General features: G+C 47.0%; 1 protein-coding gene across 1 annotated transcript; it reads left to right on the top strand.

Annotated features, from left to right (window-relative positions):
* Window positions 1-18,552: 18,552 nt before the first annotated feature.
* LOC310697659 (transmembrane protein 256 homolog) lies at window positions 18,553-19,202 on the top strand (the record flags this gene model as incomplete). Its single annotated transcript, XM_083484324.1, has 1 exon — window positions 18,553-19,202. The coding sequence occupies one exon, from the start codon at window positions 18,553-18,555 to the stop codon at window positions 18,898-18,900; it is 348 nt and encodes a 115-aa protein (XP_083340450.1). The 3' UTR covers window positions 18,901-19,202.
* Window positions 19,203-19,969: the final 767 nt, after the last annotated feature.

Raw genomic sequence — 19,969 nt, 5'->3', positions numbered from 1 at the left:
CAAATCTAGATATATCTCTTTGCCACTTCTTGAAACAGTCCATCTTATCAATAATTTGCAATGATTGAAATAAAAATAACATTCTCGGCAATACATTCATCTTAATAACAGCAATTCTACCCAGCAAGGAAAGCTTCAGATTCGTCCAAATTTCTAGATCTTTTTTCACCTCTGACCAGCATTTCTCATAGTTGTCTTTGTTGATTTAAAGCAGAGTCCCGTGCCCAGCGGAAGGATGAGGAGTACGTGCTGCATACTCTATATTGCTTTATTTATAGTTCAAAGCTGGTATATTACAGAAAGACATCTTGCCTCTGCCGGAGCAGAGGAATGCATCCTCTCTCCTCGACAGTTCGGAGAGAATCACACAGTGAAAAACAGGAAACCAGTGTACGTCACATCCAGCCTCCCTTTCCCGTGAGAAACTCCAACAGTACAGACTGTGGAATGTAAACACCTGTCTCGTGACAAGCCCTTTCGCTGCACAGTGAAGGAAAGCAGAAACCAACATCCTCCCCCTTTCTGTGAACATCACTGGGCAGCGTGTTCGTACAATATCAGTACAAACCCAACTTCTGCACATAGGTACAGTGTTGATCCCTTGATACAATCTTGGACAATACATCAGCAGGAATTTCATTACCTGGCATATAGGACACCGTTACGAGTCCCTTCTGAATACATTCCCTAGCATGCTGCAACTTTAATTGCAAGTGCTTTGTGCTTTGCTTACAACCTTCAGAATTCAGCAAAGCCAAACATGCTTTGTTGTCCTGGTAAACCTGGATTGGACATTTGACAGGAATTTTCATATCTTTGCACAATTGTACTAACCATTCACAATCCTTAAGTGAATAAGACAGTGCATTCAGTTCAGCTTCACAAGTACTTAAGCTAACTGTTGTTTGCTTCTTGCATGACCAATCAAACAGACCATGATTGTACATGTAGCAAACTCCAGACGTACTTTTCCTGTCTGTAGTGTCACTTCCAAAACTTGCATCTGCAAATATCTCAAGACCACCAGACTTCTGATTGTTAAGTCTCAGTCTGTAATGCATAGTGCCTTTCAAATACCGCGCTATGCGTTTCAGAGCTTTCCAATTCTTGACACTAGGATTGTTGACTTGTCTGCTTAGCAAATTACAGCTAACAGCAATGTCTGGTCTTGAACATCTGGCAATGAAGTTTAGCTTGCCTAGCACATTTCTGTACAGTGTAGTGTCAGAAAATGCTTCTTCAGTGTCATCTACCTGATAACCTGTTGTCATCGGTGTGTCTACAGGGTTAGCATCCATCAGGTTTAGTTTGCTTAACACATCAGCAATTTTCCGTGACTGGTGTACTAGAATGTTACCATCTTGATCTCTCTCTATTTCCAGAGATAGGTAGTTGTTTACCTCGCCAAGATCTTTCATGTCAAAGTGCTCTTTCAGTTGAGCTAGGGCGTTATTGTACATTGTGACATCTTTCCAAAAGAATAATAAATCATCAACATAAAACAAACAGTACAGTTTCTTTTGCCCCTCCTCTTTGACAAATACACATGGATCAGCTTTCCCTTGCTGAAAACCTAGAGAAAACAATACTTCAGTGAGTTTTGTGTGCCAACACCGTGCACTTTGTTTGAGACCATAAAGGGATTTCTTCAGAGCACAAACAAATCCCTGTTTTACCTGTACGCCATCAGGTGGAAGCATATAAAGTGATTCATCCAGAGATCCGTACAGAAAAGCTGTATTAATATCATGGTGACTAATGTGTAGACTTTCCTCTGCAGCTAGCTTGAGCATAAGCCTAATGCTTTCATACCTCACTGTGGGTGAGTAGGTCTCGTGATAGTCTTCACCTGGTACCTGTGCAAAACCTCTGGCTACCAATCTGGCTTTGTGTCTGACTATCTTGCCATTTTGATCTGTCTTCGCTTTGAAGACCCATTTGCTTCCAAGCAGTTTCATTCCTGGAACTACTGGAACTAGCTCCCATGTCTTGTTCCTTTCTAAGGAATCAAGCTCAGCCTTCATGGCATTTAACCATGGCTCAGCTTCCTTTGAATCCAAACCCTGGATTTCTTGGAAACTTGAAGGTTCAAATACCTTCTTGGAGCTTTTTACAGCTGTTACTGCTATCGTAGCAAATTCATCAGCAAATCTCTTTGGAGGTTTGCCTTTTGTGGCTCTCTGTGACCTACGAATTAGCCTTAAGTCTTCAACACTCTCCTCTTCCTTCTTAGGAGAAAAACGACCTATTGTGAACAATGGTTCCTCCAATTCTTGATCAGAGCTTTCAGAGGGTCGCATAGAGGCTTTCGCACTCTTGAAATCCTCTGAATCACCCGATTCAGTTTCAGATTCAGACTCAGAACCTTCATCAGTGGGTTGTTGTGGTTGCTTTTGACTATCCTCAGTCTCATCACCGTCATCAGGATAACATTGGAAAATTCCCACATTCTCCCCCCACTTTGCATTGTACTCAACACTTCTCGTGAGCTTAATTGTCTTAGAGTCAGTCATCATTATTCTGTAAGACCCTTTCTGATAACCTAGAAAGATACCATGCAATCCACGCTTGTCTAACTTGGAGTTTTGTGGTGAGTGAACCCACATGTCAGAACCAAAAATCTTCATGTGTTTGATGTATGGCTTTTTGCCAAACATCTTCTCATAGGGGGTACAACCAATCGCTGAAGATAACCTGCGATTGTAACTGTAAACAAAACACGAGAGAGATTCGGCCCAATAACTCTCTGGAAGATTGGCATCATGCAGCAAGGTTTTTAACCCTTGAAGCAATGTCTGATTTGCCCGTTCCGCAAGTCCATTCTGCCATGGCGAGCGAGGATTAGACAAATCGTGTTGAATTCCTTTCTCAGTCAGAAAAGCTTCAAACTGCTGAGAAGTGAATTCTCCCCCGCGATCACTGAAAAGAGTCTTTATCTTCTTACCATGCACATTTTCCAACCAAGCACAGAATTCCTTGAACCTAGGAAAAGCCTCTGATTTCTGCTTGAGATTGTACACAAAAATATATCTAGAAAATGCATCAATGAGAACCATGAAGTACCTATTTCCACCCAAAGAGGGCGCTAGTGGACCAACCAAATCAGCATGAACAACCTGGTATGGTTCCGTAGCTTGCCTACTAGACACCTTACCTTTCGCAGCCATTTTCACCTTGTTTGCTGCGCATGCTTTGCACTTCATGTGGTACCTGCAGGGTTTAATAGTCATACCTTCAACCAAGGCAGGCATTTTAGATACTGCCTCAAAATGCAAATGACCAAATTTTCGGTGAAAATCATGAATACATTCTGCATGCAAACTTTTGTTAGAACCTGCAATGCAACAAGTGTCATCCTTTTCAACATCATCATAATACAAAACAAACAATCGATCAACATATTCAGCATGCAATACATAATCATTTTACTTTGTGATGATGCACTTCTTGTTATTGAAGGACACGTCAATGTTCCGCTCATTCAGCTGTCCAACGCTCAGCAGATTATGCTTGGCGTCTGGCACGTAAAGCACATTCTGTATCGATAAGTCCAAACTGTGAAGAACAACAGTTCCGTAGCCTTTACTGGGAACAATGTCTCATGCAGTTTCTTATAAAAGTCTGATTTCCCCTCATTTGGTGCATATATCCCTACTATCAAGAATTTCTCACCTTGAAATTGTATTTCAGTAGCCACAAATCTTCCTTGGTCATCTTTAAAGACAAATTTAGGTGATAAACTTTCTTTTGCGTAAATCACCACTCCTCTCTTTTTAACTTTGTCTGATGAAATAAATTCTTGTCCTAATCTTTTGTTAATTAATACTTTCCTGTGTGTTCTAGTCACATGGGTTTCTTGCAAACATACCAAGTCCAATTTTTCCTTTTTCAATAGATGAAAGATTCTTTTCCTCTTATCGGGGGAGTTCAAACCTCGAATGTTCCAACTTAGTACCTGCAGAGACATTGTATGGTTATTCTGCTTCTCCTCCGACTGCTCCCAGTGCTTGTTCTTGGTCTGTGGGTGGTATCACTTCTGGTTTGTCCAGTCCCAATGGTAGCTTTGAATCCTCTATTTCCAATGATTTCTGGTAATGTAGGCCCAGTATTTTGTCCCTCTCTTCTTTAGATCTGAGTGTAATCAAACAATCTTTTACCTTGTTCTTTCTTCCCCCTTTATTCCCTTTGCCAAGTCTGAAGGCTGTCACTATCTTGAAATCTTTCTCTGGATCAAGGCCCCAGAATTCTTCAAATTCCTGTGTAAGAAAGTCACTCAGCTTGCCTTCTTCCAATTCCGGTACCGCCCTGATCCTTAAATTAGCCTGTTTATCTCTCAATTCGATTAAGGACAGTTGTGCCTTATGGTCTTCTAATTGTTTATTAATTGGCTGTAATTTTCCTTCTACTGCCAGCACCTTTTCTTTAGCTTTGTCGGCAATTTTCCTTGTCAATTTAGATTCCTGCAACAATCGATCAATGGCCTGAGTATTGGAGCTGATAGTTGTAGTATTTAAGTCAATTTTAGCTGACAATTTTTCCAAAGCTCCAAATAATTTGTCTAATGATGCATTTAGTGTCTCTTCAGAGCCCGTACTTTTTGCTCCAGGCTGCCCAGTATCTTCTTTTTCTAGGACAGGAGGCACTACTATTGATTGTCTTCGTTGCTGCAGTCTAGTTTTTATCCTTGAAGGCTGGGGTTTTTCCTGATCCATTACTTTATCTTTAGAATTCAAGGGCACTCACACAGTCAAATTTCTTTTCTGGTGAGAAAGTTTCCAGGCCAGCTGTAATGGAAAATCCCCAGCTATATCCCAGGCCTCCTCTAGGGGAGCACCTTGGCAACAATGTTACTTTCAGGGCAACTTTTTTCCAAAAGCAGTCCTGCCCTTTTTAACTTTCACTTTTTCAATAAAAGGCAACAGTTACAAAGAGTCCTTTCCAGTTCAAATGCAGAGTGTTCACAAACAGTTACAAATGTTTATAAACGGTGCAACACTTTCTTACTGTCTCTGGCAGACCAATATCAGGGATTAAGCAGTGGTCTTTTTCCTCACTTTCTTATCCTCAAGTCCAAAATTTCCTTCTCCCCCTCACTCTAAGAGGGAGTTCTTGTATCTGGCACTAAAATTTAACTCCTCTTAGTTCTGCTTCTCCAGCTCTAGCTTCAAAAGTCTTTGCTTTAATCCTGTTTACAAAACCGGAAGACGGACTTCCTTTTTGCGCCTTCCCGCTTCAGTGCCAAATTCAAGTTCGTTGCGTCGATCAAAGGCAAACCAATCCTTTGATCTCCCGATTCTTAGAAAGTCTTACTCACGGGTTGTAGTTTGAAAGCCGAAATTTCAAAGGAAAAAGGTCAGCGCTCTCCGGCATCAGCTGTGCAGCTTCACTCCGCAGAAGTAGCGATCAACTCTCAGCACCGCGCCACACACCCGTCTCGTTCCGGGACTCTTTACGAGTCCCTTCACCAAACGGGGGGGGGGTGTGTGTGTGCAAAAGGTGCCCGCCAAGTCCCACGGTCGCAGGCTTCCCTTGCCTGCGGTTTTCGGAAGGGTCCCCCGCTTCGCTGTAGCAGGGAGACCCGATTTCTGCAGAGCTTCTCCCTCCGACTTAGAGGGATTCCGCCATTGCCGATGGCGCCGCCTCCGGAAGTCTAACCTAAATCTTATTTTTAATAACTTCTCTTAACCATTATATTCTTTCCTAATCCCTTAAACTTTTATACCAGAGCCAAGCAGTTTCATTTCATGCATCCATCTAGTATTCATCAATTATGTAGGATAATCCTAATAACAAAAAATAAAAAAAAAGATAAAGAAAATCTTCATCCAACGTCCCATCCCCCAGGTCCCGGGTTTGTCAGTCCATTTATCCCATTAAACTGGCACATTAACCTGGTGATCTTATATCCGAGGCTCTTAAATCTCTTCCACTTCCCTTCCACTGTTTTTCTTCATATTTTCTTTTCACTCGTGTGATCTCCAATTTAATAATGCTTTTACCTCCTTCCAACCAAAAGGTCCCTTTTCCACAGTCCAAACTGAGCTCCATGTAGTACTTAAAAGCATGTTTCAAAGCCCCTCCAAACTTTGGAATCCCCATATCTCCAAGCCTCTCACAGTCCACTACCAAACTCGGAAAGTCCATATGTCCCTGCTCAGGGGGGTCAATCCAACCCCCCATTTCCAGTCCAATCCAAACTTCTTCTTTCCGAGTCTGATTTTTTCGAAAGCCAGTTGCCAATTCCAAAGATTCATGTTCCTGCACGGCCGCAACCTCCGTCTGTGGCTCCATTTCTGACTCCCAAGATTCAGCAGAATCCTCTTCTTTCATCTGTTCTAACAAGGCACAATCTTGGTATAAATCCTGGGTAAACTCCATACTTTTTTTCTACTGCCTGTCCAAGATTTCCCACAGTCTGCTTAAGATTCCCAACCAAGTCAGTCATCAAATTCATTCCCTCATGGAATTCTTCCAGTAGAGCATTTGTTTTGAGAAAAGCGCACAACAACATTTCTGAGTACATTGTCCTTCAAGGTCACCATTCAATTCCCACAGGTTATACTGTAACGGCTGGAAAATCCCTAGTTACAGTTTCACTATCTCCCCCTAGAGGGAAAACTTCTGTTACAAATCCAGCCCCAAAGTTTCTTTTACTTTTAGATACTTTGTCAATCGTTGTTATTTTTAAGTTGCAAAAAGAAACAGTGGAATCGCAGCTTTTTTTTTCTTCTTTTAACTATCTGTCAAACAGCTTCTGTCCTGGTCAATGAGCTTCAAACGTCAGTCCTGACACCCCGCTCCCTGGGTCAGGAGGGTGGAAAATTACTTTGTTTTAAACTTACTTCTGCAGGATAAAACAGTCCAAAGAAAGCACCCCCTTCTCCTCCTGCTGCTGAAGGGGGGGTTCAGCTATTTTAGATGATGAAATCCACTCCTTTAAAATGATTTTCAAAACTCTAGTTTACTTTGTCTTTGCTTTGTTCAAATTACAAAAAAACGGAAGGTTGACTTCCTGTTAGACCTTTCCGTTTCAGTACCGAATTGTAATGCATTTTTGAGTCCAATTCCTTTCTTTTTCCAGTTCCTTAAATTGTGGTTCGATTTTCCCAAGTTTAGGTGGTTCTTTTTAGAATCCAAATTGTCCAAGAAGAAGGCAGCGCTCTCCGGCAGCGGCTGTGCGGCTTCGCTCCACGGAAATAGCGGTAGACTCTCAGCACCGCGCCACTTCCCCCTCTTCGCTTCGGAGCCCGTTATTGGGCTCCTTTGCGGGTTGGGGGGGCGCTAAGGGTGCCCACCGAGTCCCAAGGTCACAGGCTTCATCCGCCTGTGATTTCTAAAGGGTCCCCGCTTCGCCGTAGCGGGAAAGACCCGTTTCGCGCAGAGCTTGTCCCTCCGTTTCAGAGGGAGTCCGCCATTGCCGGTGGCGCCACCCCGGAAGTGCTCCCGCCTGGCTGTTGCCTTGGTTCACCACCAGCCAGGCTTCCCCATTTCCCGAAGTCTGGGGTTCCTCTGCCTCTGCCTGCTGGGTGGCCCCAACCATTCCCTGTGTGCTGGTCCCGGGGGGAGGTTACAGTGAGGTGTGGTCAGAGTCCGGTCCTGGGTCGAGGCTCTGGAGACTGTCCACCCAAGGGCGAAGCGGGGTCCAAAGCGAGGGGCCGGGCAAGGTCGAGAACTCTGGAAGAACAGGTCTGGGTGCTGGCAGAAACAGGTTTCCAACGACGTTGCTCCCGCAACCTGGGACCGGGCTGACTGGCCTTTATCTTCTCTGAGGCCAAGGGTGGTCCCGGCCCACAGGTGACCCGCCTCTCCTGGCCTTAAGGCGAGCACTCCTCCTGAGAGAACCCAGTTCCCTCTGCCTCTCTGCCCTGAGCCTCTGCAGCTCAGGAGAGGCTGGAGGATTACTGGACCCAGGGGGAGGCTCACCTTCCCCTGACAGGGCTGGGAGAGGCGCACCTGTAGGCAATTGGTCCTCAATCACCTCCGGAGCCAGAGTGGATTCATCTGGTGTCTGCTCCTGAGGATCCGGCACAGGTGCAGGCGCTTCAGATTCAAGGCCCTGCCCCAGCTCAGCCGGCCTTGGAGGCGGGGACTCCTTGCAGGCATGTCTTAAGCTTTAAGACCATGGGCCTCCAACCATTTGGGCCATATGACCAAGTAAGGCACCTGTCCAACTGCAGCAGCCCCATTTCCTTTGTAAAAGACGATGAGGAAACAAAAAGGTGAAGAAATAAGAAAGCACAGATTTTTGAAGAACAATTCAGTGGTGCATCCCGGGGTATCAGCCCATGTGTAGTTCAGAATCTGCAGTTTGATTGCACCCAAATGGCAAAAAATGCAGAGTGCTCTGTCTCGGAGCTGGAAAATCAATAAAAAATTTTGAAACCCCCCCAGAAACATTGAAAATCTCATTTTCTTTAGGAAAACAAGGAGAACAGGGGATTAACCTCATGCTCTGAAAAGGCTGCAAAACAAAGATCATGCATAAATTGTGCCTAAGGAAGGTTCTAAACAGCTGAGGGGTGTAGGTTGGTCCTGCTGCTAGTACCCTTCTGGCTTTTAAGAGCCGCAAAACTGCCGCAACAACCGCAACAAACGAGGGTTGTTTAAAAGATAGGGAATATAGAATGCAAAATGGTTGACAATTCAGACTGCCTGCTCTGGTCCAGTCCTGTACTGACAGTACCTTCCCAGAGTATGATATTGTGATGTTTCCTACATCTCAGCCGTTCAAACAGTGGCTTGGGTGGGTGGCACCAGTCGCAGATAAAGTGCCTTTGCCCATGCAAGTGGGAGTTGGCCCCCTTCACACCTTTTGGACTTGGGAGCTTTCAGTGTGTTAAAAGGTCATTGTCCGCCTAGTCATAGGAGGAAGGATGGAGGGAGTATTAAGTTTCTGCTTGCCCTCTGATGGTCAGATGACTTTCTGTTGAAATTTAGACTTTCAACCCAATTGAAATATACTCAGAGTCGAGAGTGGATTTCATGCTCTTTATTCAGCTCATGGTGGTGAGGAGGGAATGGAAGTCCCCTCAAAGTATCTGCTTTATATACATTATTTACACAATGGGCTGCACGTGATTGGCTAATTCCGGAATTCTCCTATAGGCCAGTCAGGTTGTGGATTCACTTCTATCTGGAGCTGGATTGGGTGGCTCCTGCCAACCAATCATACTGCTGCATTGTTCTAGGACCAATCAGACTGCTGCATTCTGAATCCTATTGTTCTAGGACCAATCAGACTGCTGCATTTTGGAGCCTATTGTTCTAGGACCAATCAGACTGCTGCAGTTTGGATCCTATTCAACTCAGTACATAACAATTCTGAATCCTATTGTTCTAGGTCCAATCAGACTGCTGCAGCTTGGATCCTATTCAACTCAGTACATAACCACAGTTCAAGAAGGACACTGACAAACTGGAACGTGTCCAGAGGAGGGCAACCAAAATGGTCAAAGGCCTGGAAACGATGCCTTATGAGGAACGGCTAAGGGAGCTGGGCATGTTTAGCCTGGAGAAGAGGAGGTTAAGGGGTGATATGATAGCCATGCTCAAATATATAAAAGGATGTCACATAGAGGAGGGAGAAAGGTTGTTTTCTGCTGCTCCAGAGAAGCGGACACGGAGCAATGGATCCAAACTACAAGAAAGAAGATTCCACCTAAACATTAGGAAGAACTTCCTGACAGTAAGAGCTGTTCGACAGTGGAATTTGCTGCCAAGGAGTGTGGTGGAGTCTCCTTCTTTGGAGGTCTTTAAGCAGAGGCTTGACAACCATATGTCAGGAGTGCTCTGATGGTGTTTCCTGCTTGGCAGGGGGTTGGACTCAATGGCCCTTGTGGTCTCTTCCAACTCTATGATTCTATGATTCTATAACACCCCTCCCCTCTAAGTTCCAGTCCTGTCCGGGAGGTTGCATTCATAGTCCTCAAGGTACACCGACGGCCTACGTGTGCGTTGCAGCCTGGGGTGTTCCCTGGTCCGGGGTTCAGGTTCTGGCTTGTGTTCCAATGATGCTGGCTGTGATGGGGCCGTTTGGTCTCCTTGTCCTTGTTGATTTGTACGTAGTTCCGCTCGGTTGCGTTGAGTGTCTGGGAAAAGTATGCCACCGGTACCTCTCTTCCATCCGGGAGTCCCAGGACAGCGCCGATGCCATAGGGCGAGGCGTCGCATGCTAGCATCACCGGCAGCCTCTCGTCGAAGTGTGCCAAGACCGCGTTTGAGACAAGCAAGTCCTTGACTGCCTGGAATGCGGCCTCCTGGCGCTGGCCCCACACCCAAGGAGCCCGCTTGTCCAGGAGTCTGTGTAGGGGCTCCGCTACCGCCGCCTTGTGGGGAAGGAAGGAATGGTAAAAGTTCAATAGTCCCAAGAAGGCCTGAAGTTCAGTCTTGCTCTTGGGCGCTGGGGCATCACAAATGGCCCGTACCTTGTCCCCAGTTGGGTGGACCCCTTCTGCGTCCACCATAAATCCCAGAAAGTCCACCTGAGGCAATCCTAGTAGACATTTTTCCCGCTTCACCTTGAGACCCGCCGTCTGGAAACGCTGCAGAACGGTGCGGAGGCGGTCCTCAAACTCCTCTGGTGTGAGCCAAGCAATCAACACATCATCGAAGAAGGGGGTGACGCCAGGAATCCCTTTAAGGAGAGAGTCCATTAGATTCTGGAATATTCCTGGTGCCACGCTGACACCGAATTGCAGCCGCTTTACCCTGAACGCTCCTCTGTGCGTCACAGTCGTCTGTGCCTCTGCTGTGGCAGCTGTTGATATGCTTGGGCCAAGTCCAGCTTGCCAAAAATTTTTGACCCAGCCAGGGTGGCAAGGACATGGCTGACCACTGGCACTGGGTATGCATGGGCCGTGAGGGCCTTGTTTATGGTACATTTGTACCATTAGGCTGGACGGGTGTGAGGATTGGGGTTTCCCAGGGGGCATTAGGCTCCAGCACTCCTTGCTCCACGAGCCGGTCCAATTCCTCGTCTATACGAGGTTTCAGGGCAAACGGGACCCAGCGGGCCTTGAGCCTGACAGGTCGTACTGCGGGGTCAAGCTGTAGAGCAATGAGGGGGCGTATACTGTCCCAATTTCCCATCGAAAACCCCCGGAAATCTTGGCATCTTGGCAAATTGCCCTGCCGTCCAGCCAGCGCTTCCCCTGCGCAGCTCTGCTCGGAAGCCTGAAGCTGACCTAGGCAGGGGGGGCAGAGTGCACGCAGCGAGAAACTGTTGCTGTACGTGTGTGTAAACATAAATCAGGCTTTCACGCACGGTGTCTTCCTTATCTTCTAAAAGTCTTTATTTGTGTAGAAAAACAGCTCTTAAATCTCTCCGGGCGACAACTCACACATCTTGCGTCCTCTCTCCGCAAAAACGAAACAGAACTGAACTCAGGAAACACTCCCCTCAGTAAACTCAACCACGCCTCAGAATGTAAGACGTCACACAGAACCTCTTAACCCTGTAGGTTCTGATTCTCTCCACACCCCCTCTCGCCTTACAATCTGAGAGGAGTTGTGGACACACATATTTACAGACCCTTGAGAGTTCAACACCTTCCCCATTGCCTTGCGCCTCTTCCTGGCGTCTTCGTCAGGCACCTGTTGAACCTCCTCACAAATCTCAGATTCGCACCCAGCCACACCAACCCAAACACTAGTGGCTTCATACCTTTCAGGTGGAATTCCCTTTGTTTCCCGAGATGAACGCCTGGGCACAAACTCAGGTGCTTCTTCTGACCCACTGGGGCCAGCAAGTGCGTCTTCTTCACCAGACGACTCCCCCTCTGACTTGACCCATCTGTGAGCTTTCTCCATTATGCTAACAGGAGATGAAGGCTCACTTTTGGACACTCCTTTAACAACCCGTGGAGATGCCCAAACCTGTTCCGGACCTTGATCCTGGACCTGGTCCTCATTTTCAGGTTCAGCCTCTAGCTCTCCTTCCTCCTCAGATTCAGATAGACAATCTGAGTGAACGTCAGGGCTCACTTTGCGCCTTGCCCAACCATCCTGCTCACAGAACTCAGCATGCTTGCTGACCAGAAGCTTGGTCTGATCACCCTCTGGGTATGCAAACTTCCACCCATTTGTTGCAGGATCATACCCACAGAAGATCATTTCCTGGACCTTTGGACCACCCTGCTCTTGCAGAAACTTCGGTACCGACACCACAGCTTTCGATCCAAATACACGGAGGAAATGCAGGTTCGGCTTCTCTCCGTAAAGCATAAAATGCGGGGTGTCACCTACCACTGAATTGTAGGACCTATTCTTCGTGAAATTTACAAATTTAATTCCTTCCCCCCAAAAGCTTTGAGGCAAACCAGAGTCATTCAGTAGAATCTCTGTTGCTTGAACCAGAGCTTTGCTCCTAAGCTCTGCCACTCCCTTCTCCTGAGGAGAAGTCACCTTGTGACGTATCCCTTTCTGGCGAAAGAATTTCTGCAGAGCAGACCCAGTGACCTCCGACCCTCGGTCACTCTGGAACCCCTGCACCTTGGTGGAGAACCTTTGTTCCACCTCCGCAATCCAATCTTTGATCAGTTGCGTTGCATCCTCTTTCCGTTTCAGAGGATAAAACCAGCCAACCTGGCTAAAATCATCCTGCAGCGTCAGCCCAAACCTGGCCCTGCCAAGACTCTGCTTTTGCATGGGCCCAAAAAGGTCTGTGTGCACAAGCTCAAAAGGCTTTGTGGCCACCCTCTCCACTCTGGGAAAACCACACCCTTTTACATTGGCTTTTCTGCAAGCCCTGCACCTTAGGGGTTTACCACATTCCCTTATTTTGCACCCTTTAGTGCACTCCGATAGCATCTGGGTATCCTCACAGGAACCATGTGACATTTTCTTGTGCCACACGCAAGCACATGAAACATGAGCATGAACATTTGCAGACTTTGCCTGTACTTTCTCAGTACACCCTTTACCCTCCAGAGGTGATTCAAGAACAAAAAAGCCGTTGTGCCCTTTTGGAACACTGATCAGGACTTTCCCCCCTCTGGAAATTGTGCAGACATCCTTCTCAAAGCAAACCTTATACCCCTCCTGTAAGAGACAAGGTACAGATAAAATACAATGTTGTATCCCCGGTGCCACGTAGACTCGCAGCTGCGCCTGCAAAACAGAAACATAAACATGTCCAACTTTAGACAATGGCTTTTGTAAATTGTCTGCAAAACACACTGTCTTCCCAGCCAAAACAGGTTTGCAGTCCCACATCTCAACACCAGGTGTCTCAGTTATCAGATGTTTGTTGACAGTACTGTCAATAATCCAACGTATCACGTTGCTCTCACTGCAGCTGTCCTTCCAAGCTGCCATCGCAACAAACGTCTCGCTGCCCCCGTCCTTGGGGCCTTTGCAGGTGTCCTCTACAACCGCCATGGATGCAGTTAGCTGATAAGCGCCGTCTTCCTCCTCTGAGCCACGTCCTCTCTGTGACTTCCCACGCCTGCCTCCTCTGCTGGACTGGTTGCCATGGAAACCCGGCTGATTCCCAAGGGAAACGACCTTGGAGACATCCTGCCCTGTCTCCCTTGCTCTTTGTGGGCAGTTGCGACGCAGATGGTCAGGAGAATTGCAAACGTAGCAGCGACGAGTGGAAAAACACTGGGGTGAGCTCTCAGCTAACAAAGCTTCCGGGCCAGCTCCGCCCCCTCTGAAACGGCACTTCCCCACGTCATACACAGTGGAAACTTTTCCAAACTGGCTTTTGGGCTTCTCTGCCCCCCCCCCCCGACACCTCCAACAGCACTCCGTGAGGCTGTAAAATCAGGGCTTCTGGCTGAGCACTCGGCATCATCCTGCTCCTGGCCTCCTGCTGAGCTTTGACACAAACCCCTCAGCACTTTCCAGGCTTCACAGGCCGACTCAATGCCTTCCAAATGCGGCAACAGCTTAGCATGTACGCTTGCTCTCAACATGCAGATCTCAGCTCTCACTGCTTTCTCTCTCTGCATTTTCTCCTCCAGAAAAGCAGACTGCAGCTTTTCTGCATCTCTGTCCACCAGTTGTGCATTTTCAGCAGCAGCTGGTTTGGCTTGGGACGGCTCTTTCTTGCATACTTCCCACAGGCCAGTTGCCCAAAACCAGGCTCTCACCCTCCTGACCCAGGTTTCCCACGACTGGGTGGTGAGCTCTTCAAGCTTCTCAAGCGGAGCTTCAAGCACCTCTTGGTCATCTGCCATCTTCCCCCGGGGCCCAGCGTACTCACGTAAACAAACAGCCGCTCTCCAGCTCCCGGTCCAGCAGATCAGCTCCTCCCAGCTGAGTTCGTCTGCCTCTCTCAACTTCAGGCAGGACTCAAAGCTGGCTTCAGCGTCGTCAGCTTGCCTCCAAACGTTAGGCACAGCTCCAAGCTCTCTGCAGCCTTTCCTCAGCTGGCTCCCACACACCGGCACGTCTGGCAACAGCTTCAAAGCGTTTCTGACCATCCATAACCTCTTGGCATCTTGGCAAATTGCCCTGCCGTCCAGCCAGCGCTTCCCCTGCGCAGCTCTGCTCGGAAGCCTGAAGCTGACCTAGGCAGGGGGGGCAGAGTGCACGCAGCGAGAAACTGTTGCTGTACGTGTGTGTAAACATAAATCAGGCTTTCACGCACGGTGTCTTCCTTATCTTCTAAAAGTCTTTATTCATGTAGAAAAACAGCTCTTAAATCTCTCCGGGCGACAACTCACACATCTTGCGTCCTCTCTCCGCAAAAACGAAACAGAACTGAACTCAGGAAACACTCCCCTCAGTAAACTCAACCACACCTCAGAATGTAAGACGTCACACAGAACCTCTTAACCCTGTAGGTTCTGATTCTCTCCACAGGAAATTCCTTGCATATGGCGTCCACGTCCACTTGTAAGCTAGTGTGGTTCACCCCGGTGACGGCTAGCCCCAGTGGTCCAAACTATGCCAATCCCAGTAAGCTAATGTAGGGGCCCTTGACCACAAGCAAGTCCAGTTGCCGCGTCCACCCTCGATATTGCACCCTGAAGGTCCCCACCCCCATTGTGGGGACCTTACGTTTCTGGAAGTCCCGGAGGGTGAATGGGGCCGGCCTGAGTTTGGGACCCCCAGTAGGACACAGTTTCTTTAAGGTCCTTGCCGAGATTATGGATAGAGTTGAACCCATGTCAAGCTCCATGTGGCACGGGGCCCCCTCTATCTGTACCTCTACATAAATTTTCTCTACATTGGGGTGGGGCAACTGGTATACCTGGAAGTCTGTGAGCTCTGTCGAGTTGCCTTGGTGCGTTGGGCCCTGGGACCTGGAGCTCTTCGATTGGTCATCTGATGCCTGGCGTCGGGTGGGCCGAGCCCGACACACCCGGGCGATATGTCCCAATTTTCCGCACTGCCTGCACTCTGCGTTGCGGAAACGGCAGGTCCTCCTCTCGTGACTCTCCCCGCAGCTTGCGCAGTTCCCTTCTTCTCGTTGAGGCAGCTGTGGTCTGTGTGCTGCTTGAGTGCGCTGCTGTACTCGGTGCACCTCCTCCCTGTCAGATCCTGAGTCGTCGGTGAGGTCTTCGTGGTGGACCCTCGGTTCGGACAGCAGGCTTGGTTCGTGCCTCTTGCGTCGACCTCTCGGCAGCTTCTGTTGCCAGGGCTTCCTCCAGGGCGACCTGGAACGTTAGGTCCTTCTTGGCGTAGAGGCGTCGTTGCAGCTTCTCATCCTTCAGGCCACCGACGAGGCGGTCACGAAGCATGTTCTCCAATTCTGAGAAGTTGCAGAACCGGGCAGCTTGGCGGAGAGAGGTCACAAACCCTGTTATGGTTTCCCCAGGGGCTTGCCGCTTTGCGTAGAAGGCATTTCGACGAGCCACCACTGAGGGCTGAGGCGAAAAGTGCCCCTTCAGCTGTTCCATTATTGTTTTGTATGGAACAGTAGCGACGTCTTCAGGCACAAGGAGAGCCCGGGCGATTTCAAACGTCTCCTCTCCGCAGACGCTGAAGAATATCGCCCTCTTCTTGGCATCTTCTTCGTCGGTGACCCCTTTGGCTTCTAGGAGGAAGGTGAAACGGGAGGCATACGCTTCCCAGTCTCCGAATGCTGGGTTGAACGGCGAGAAGCTGCTGTTGGTTGCCATTCTGAGTTCCTTGGGTCCCGGAGCTGAAGCCTGCATACACGGTGCGAGGCAGCGGTGCGGCAGGTGGCGGTGCTGCGGTGCTGTGTGTGGCGGTCAGCTCAGTGGGATCCCATCCTCGTCGCCAGTGAAATATACTCAGAGTCCAGAGTGGATTTCATGCTCTTTATTCAGCTCATGGTGGTGAGGAGGGAATGGAAGTCCCCTCAAAGTATCTGCTTTATATACATTATTTACACAATGGGCTGCACGTGATTGGCTAATTCCGGAATTCTCCTGTAGGCCAATCAGGTTGTGGATTCACTTCTATCTGGAGCTGGATTGGGTGGCTCCTGCCAACCAATCATACTGCTGCATTGTTCTAGGACCAATCAGACTGCTGCAGTTTGGGTCCTATTCAACTCAGTACATAACACCACTTTTTCCCTTTCTAGAGGCAAGGGACCTATTAGGATTATCCGCCTCTGGAGGCTGGTGTATCTAATGGGTTTCCAGGTAACGCTGAGGTTTTTTTCTGTCTGATATGACTGGCACTCCTATCAAAGCCCTGGCCAGCCTCTGGAACATCTGAATGGCTCAGGCTTTTGACATGATCACTTCTGAGCATCCTCTCCCACTTGACTCCTTGGTATACTGCAGAACTTAGGGAAAGGAAACAAGTTGAAAGATGGAGGAAAGATCTGGCTGAATACAACTGAACAGTGGTGTGGGCTCATCATTAAGCGTACATAGTGGTATTGAAGATAGCAGTATACTCAGCTACAAGTGATCGCTAATGAAGAAGAAAGACAGTCCGACTCAAGGAGGTGGTGGAACCAATGGTAGCTATGTGTAAGCACTGTGACTTGTTTGCAAAGCATTTTGAGGATAAAACCACTTGCATCCGCTGGGATCTTGACTCTGCTGTTATAGCAGATGAGTCTCATGGGTGTCCAGAGCACTGTCTAGTCCTGTTGTTTTGGATAATTTTCAGATAGTAAGGCTTGAGGATGTGGACAAGGTGTTTGTATTAGTCAGGGCAACGACTTGTGCTTCGGACTCTTGCCCTTCTTGGCTGATAAAAAGTAGCGGGGGTGGTGGTAATTGACTGGGCCAGGAAGAGTGTTCCTATTTCCATCTGAAATGCAGGACGGCATAACATTCTGATCCAAGTTTCATTCAGAAAACATTATCCATAATATCAGCAGCAGGCTGCTGCAGTCAAATTGGCCAGTCAGAATGGAAAATCCTATTTTAACAAAACCAATAAAAGAGAGCGGCAATACTATTTTCTTGTTTCCCTTGTTCAACTACAATTCCATAAAACAGTGGATTTGTAGGCTCTCATTAATAAAAAATAAATAAAGGGTGTGAGGGGTGGGTGGGATCGATGTGCCTATACTTCTTAAATCCACAACTGGGCCTTTTCTATACTGAAAATAGTGTTAATTTGTTCCCCTTCCACTGCAGTAAATATTGCTCCCTTAGAAAATAAGTGATTTATTTGACTGGAACAAAATCCATCTTGTGTCTCCAAGTGGTTTAGGGTTGTATGATCTATGTCTGGATTGGCCCACTTAATGCTATTTATTGCTCTAGGAATGATATTAAGATGGATTTCTTAAGTCTGGTGGAATTACTTTTTCTTCTTTTGTGCAATTTTTACTTGCCATAGCAAACAAGACTTTGTCCATGTACCCATATAAAATAACTATTATCGTTCTTTTTCTCTGCATTTTTAAAGCATAAATATTATTGGCTTTGAGGCAACAATGACAGAATGTGCTGACATCAGAAAAATGCCAGCTCCAGCCCAACCAGAAGTAAAATGTATAGGGCATATTGAGAGATGGGTGGCAAAGCTGTGCATATGCTTTGTCCTCCCCGGCAGTATATATTGTGGGAGAGTAGCTAGAGGAAGCAGAGAAAAGCTCCAACCAATATTATTTTTTCTATATTTTTTTTTTAATTTTGGAGTTTGCTTGTTTATTTTAAATTCAATTTGTAAAGGTCCCTTTAGAAACGAAAAGATACAAACACAAGTTAAGCACACAGTTTGCTTTTAGTTCAACACTTTCTTCATCCATCAATTTTACCCAAAATCACAAAAGTAATATTACAAAGCTTTCACAGTGCACGTTTACATATTCTGCATATACATCTATTCACTCTTCAAACAATGCATTTCCATTGAATTTGGCTTAAAAAACAACAACACATCAGGCTGGAAATATATAACGTTTTAAACCAATGTGTTTTTCCTCTTAAAAAAAGAAAATATATTACTTGGAAAGAAGCCCATATTGCACTAATTCCCAAACAAGACACGGACATAAGGCAGGTGAAAAATTATAGGCCAATCTCGCTCCTAAATAATGATTACAAATTATTTGCCAGTATATTGGCCAATAGACTTAAAAATGTATTTGGAGAGGAGATTGGAAAGAACCAAACTGGATTTCTACCTGGTAGACAGATGAAGGACAATGTTAGAAATATAATTGATATGGCGGGCGCCGGGGCGTTTTTCCGAAGGCTCGTTGCGCTGAGCGGGGCTGCGGCCGTCAGGGCGGCCGCCTACGGGGCTCACGATTTCCGTCGCAGCGACCGAGATGACGACTTGAAAGAGCTCTACGAGATGGCCAACAAATACCACTTCCTCCACAGCCTGGCCCTCCTGGCTGTGCCCCACTGCCGCTATCCCATGATGGCCGGCAGCATCCTGTCTCTGGGCATGGGGATGTTCTCTGGCGTCCTGTATTACCACGCCGTGACAGGGGACCCAATCCTGACCAAGGCAGCCCCGTATGGTGGTTCCCTCCTCATCCTCGGCTGGATCGCCATGGCCCCTTGACACCCCGTTCTCTCCCCATGTGGCCCCCATCTCCCAACGCCAGGGCAGCCAGCCCCGCCCCTCCCTCCTCCCTTAGGCTAGCCAGAAGGGAGCCCTAGGAGAGGAGAGATTTCCAAATGTCAGAGTGGGATCCCTTGAGGTCTTTAGCCCGCCCCGAATGCGTCTCTATCCTGCATCTTGGAATTCCCCGAATGCCGAATCCCTTTTAAAAAAGCCAAGATCCTTCCCCCCCCCAAAAAAAAAAATTGCAACCAGATTTGAGTTTGCGATGGAGGCTTGGAAATGCAATGTCTGATCGGTGCTTTTCAATTGCTGTTTTTTAACTTAATAAAAGATGAGAGTGATTTCACTTTTTAAAAAACCCACGCACCTTTTTTTCCTGTGAATAAATTTATTCCGTGGGGGGGGGGGGCGGGGAGAAAGAAATATAATTGATATAGTGGAATATCTGGACTCCAGGAGAGACAAACAAGCCGCCCTAATGTTTCTGGATGCTGAAAAAGAATTTGATAATGTGTCTTGGCATTTTATGAAAAGAAATTTAGAATTTATGGATATCGGTGAAAAACGTTTAAATGGTATTCGGGCTATTTATTCGGAACAATATGCTAAATTGATAGTTAATAATAACTTCACAGACAAAATTGAGATAACAAAGGGAACCAGACAGGGGTGCCCGCTATCGCCATTGTTATTTATAACAATACTAGAGGTCCTGTTGAGGAAAACAGAAGCAACAAAAGAAATAAAGGGGATTGGTGTAGGCTCAAAAGAATATAAGTATAAGGCCTTTGCCGACGACGTTGTCTTGAATTTAGAACAACCTATGTCCAGTGCAATAGAAGCTTTGAAAAAGATTGACGAGTATGGGCAATTAGCAGGCTTTAAGCTCAACAAAAATAGGACAAAAATATTAACTAAAAATTTGGACAGTAAAGAAATAGGAGAACTACAACAAAAGACAGGTATGTCGATAGAAAAAAAGGTAAAATACCTAGAGTCTGGCGCACATCTAAGAACATAAACCTCTTTAAAGACAACTATGAAAAGGTGTGGAATGAAGTGAAGA

The sequence above is a fragment of the Podarcis liolepis genome (genome assembly GCF_965112155.1).
Source record: "Podarcis liolepis genome assembly, chromosome: W".
In the NCBI taxonomy this organism is placed as follows: Eukaryota; Metazoa; Chordata; class Lepidosauria; order Squamata; family Lacertidae; genus Podarcis; species Podarcis liolepis.
The sequence above is the reverse complement of the archived record's forward strand: the minus strand, read 5'-3'. Positions and strand labels throughout refer to the sequence as shown.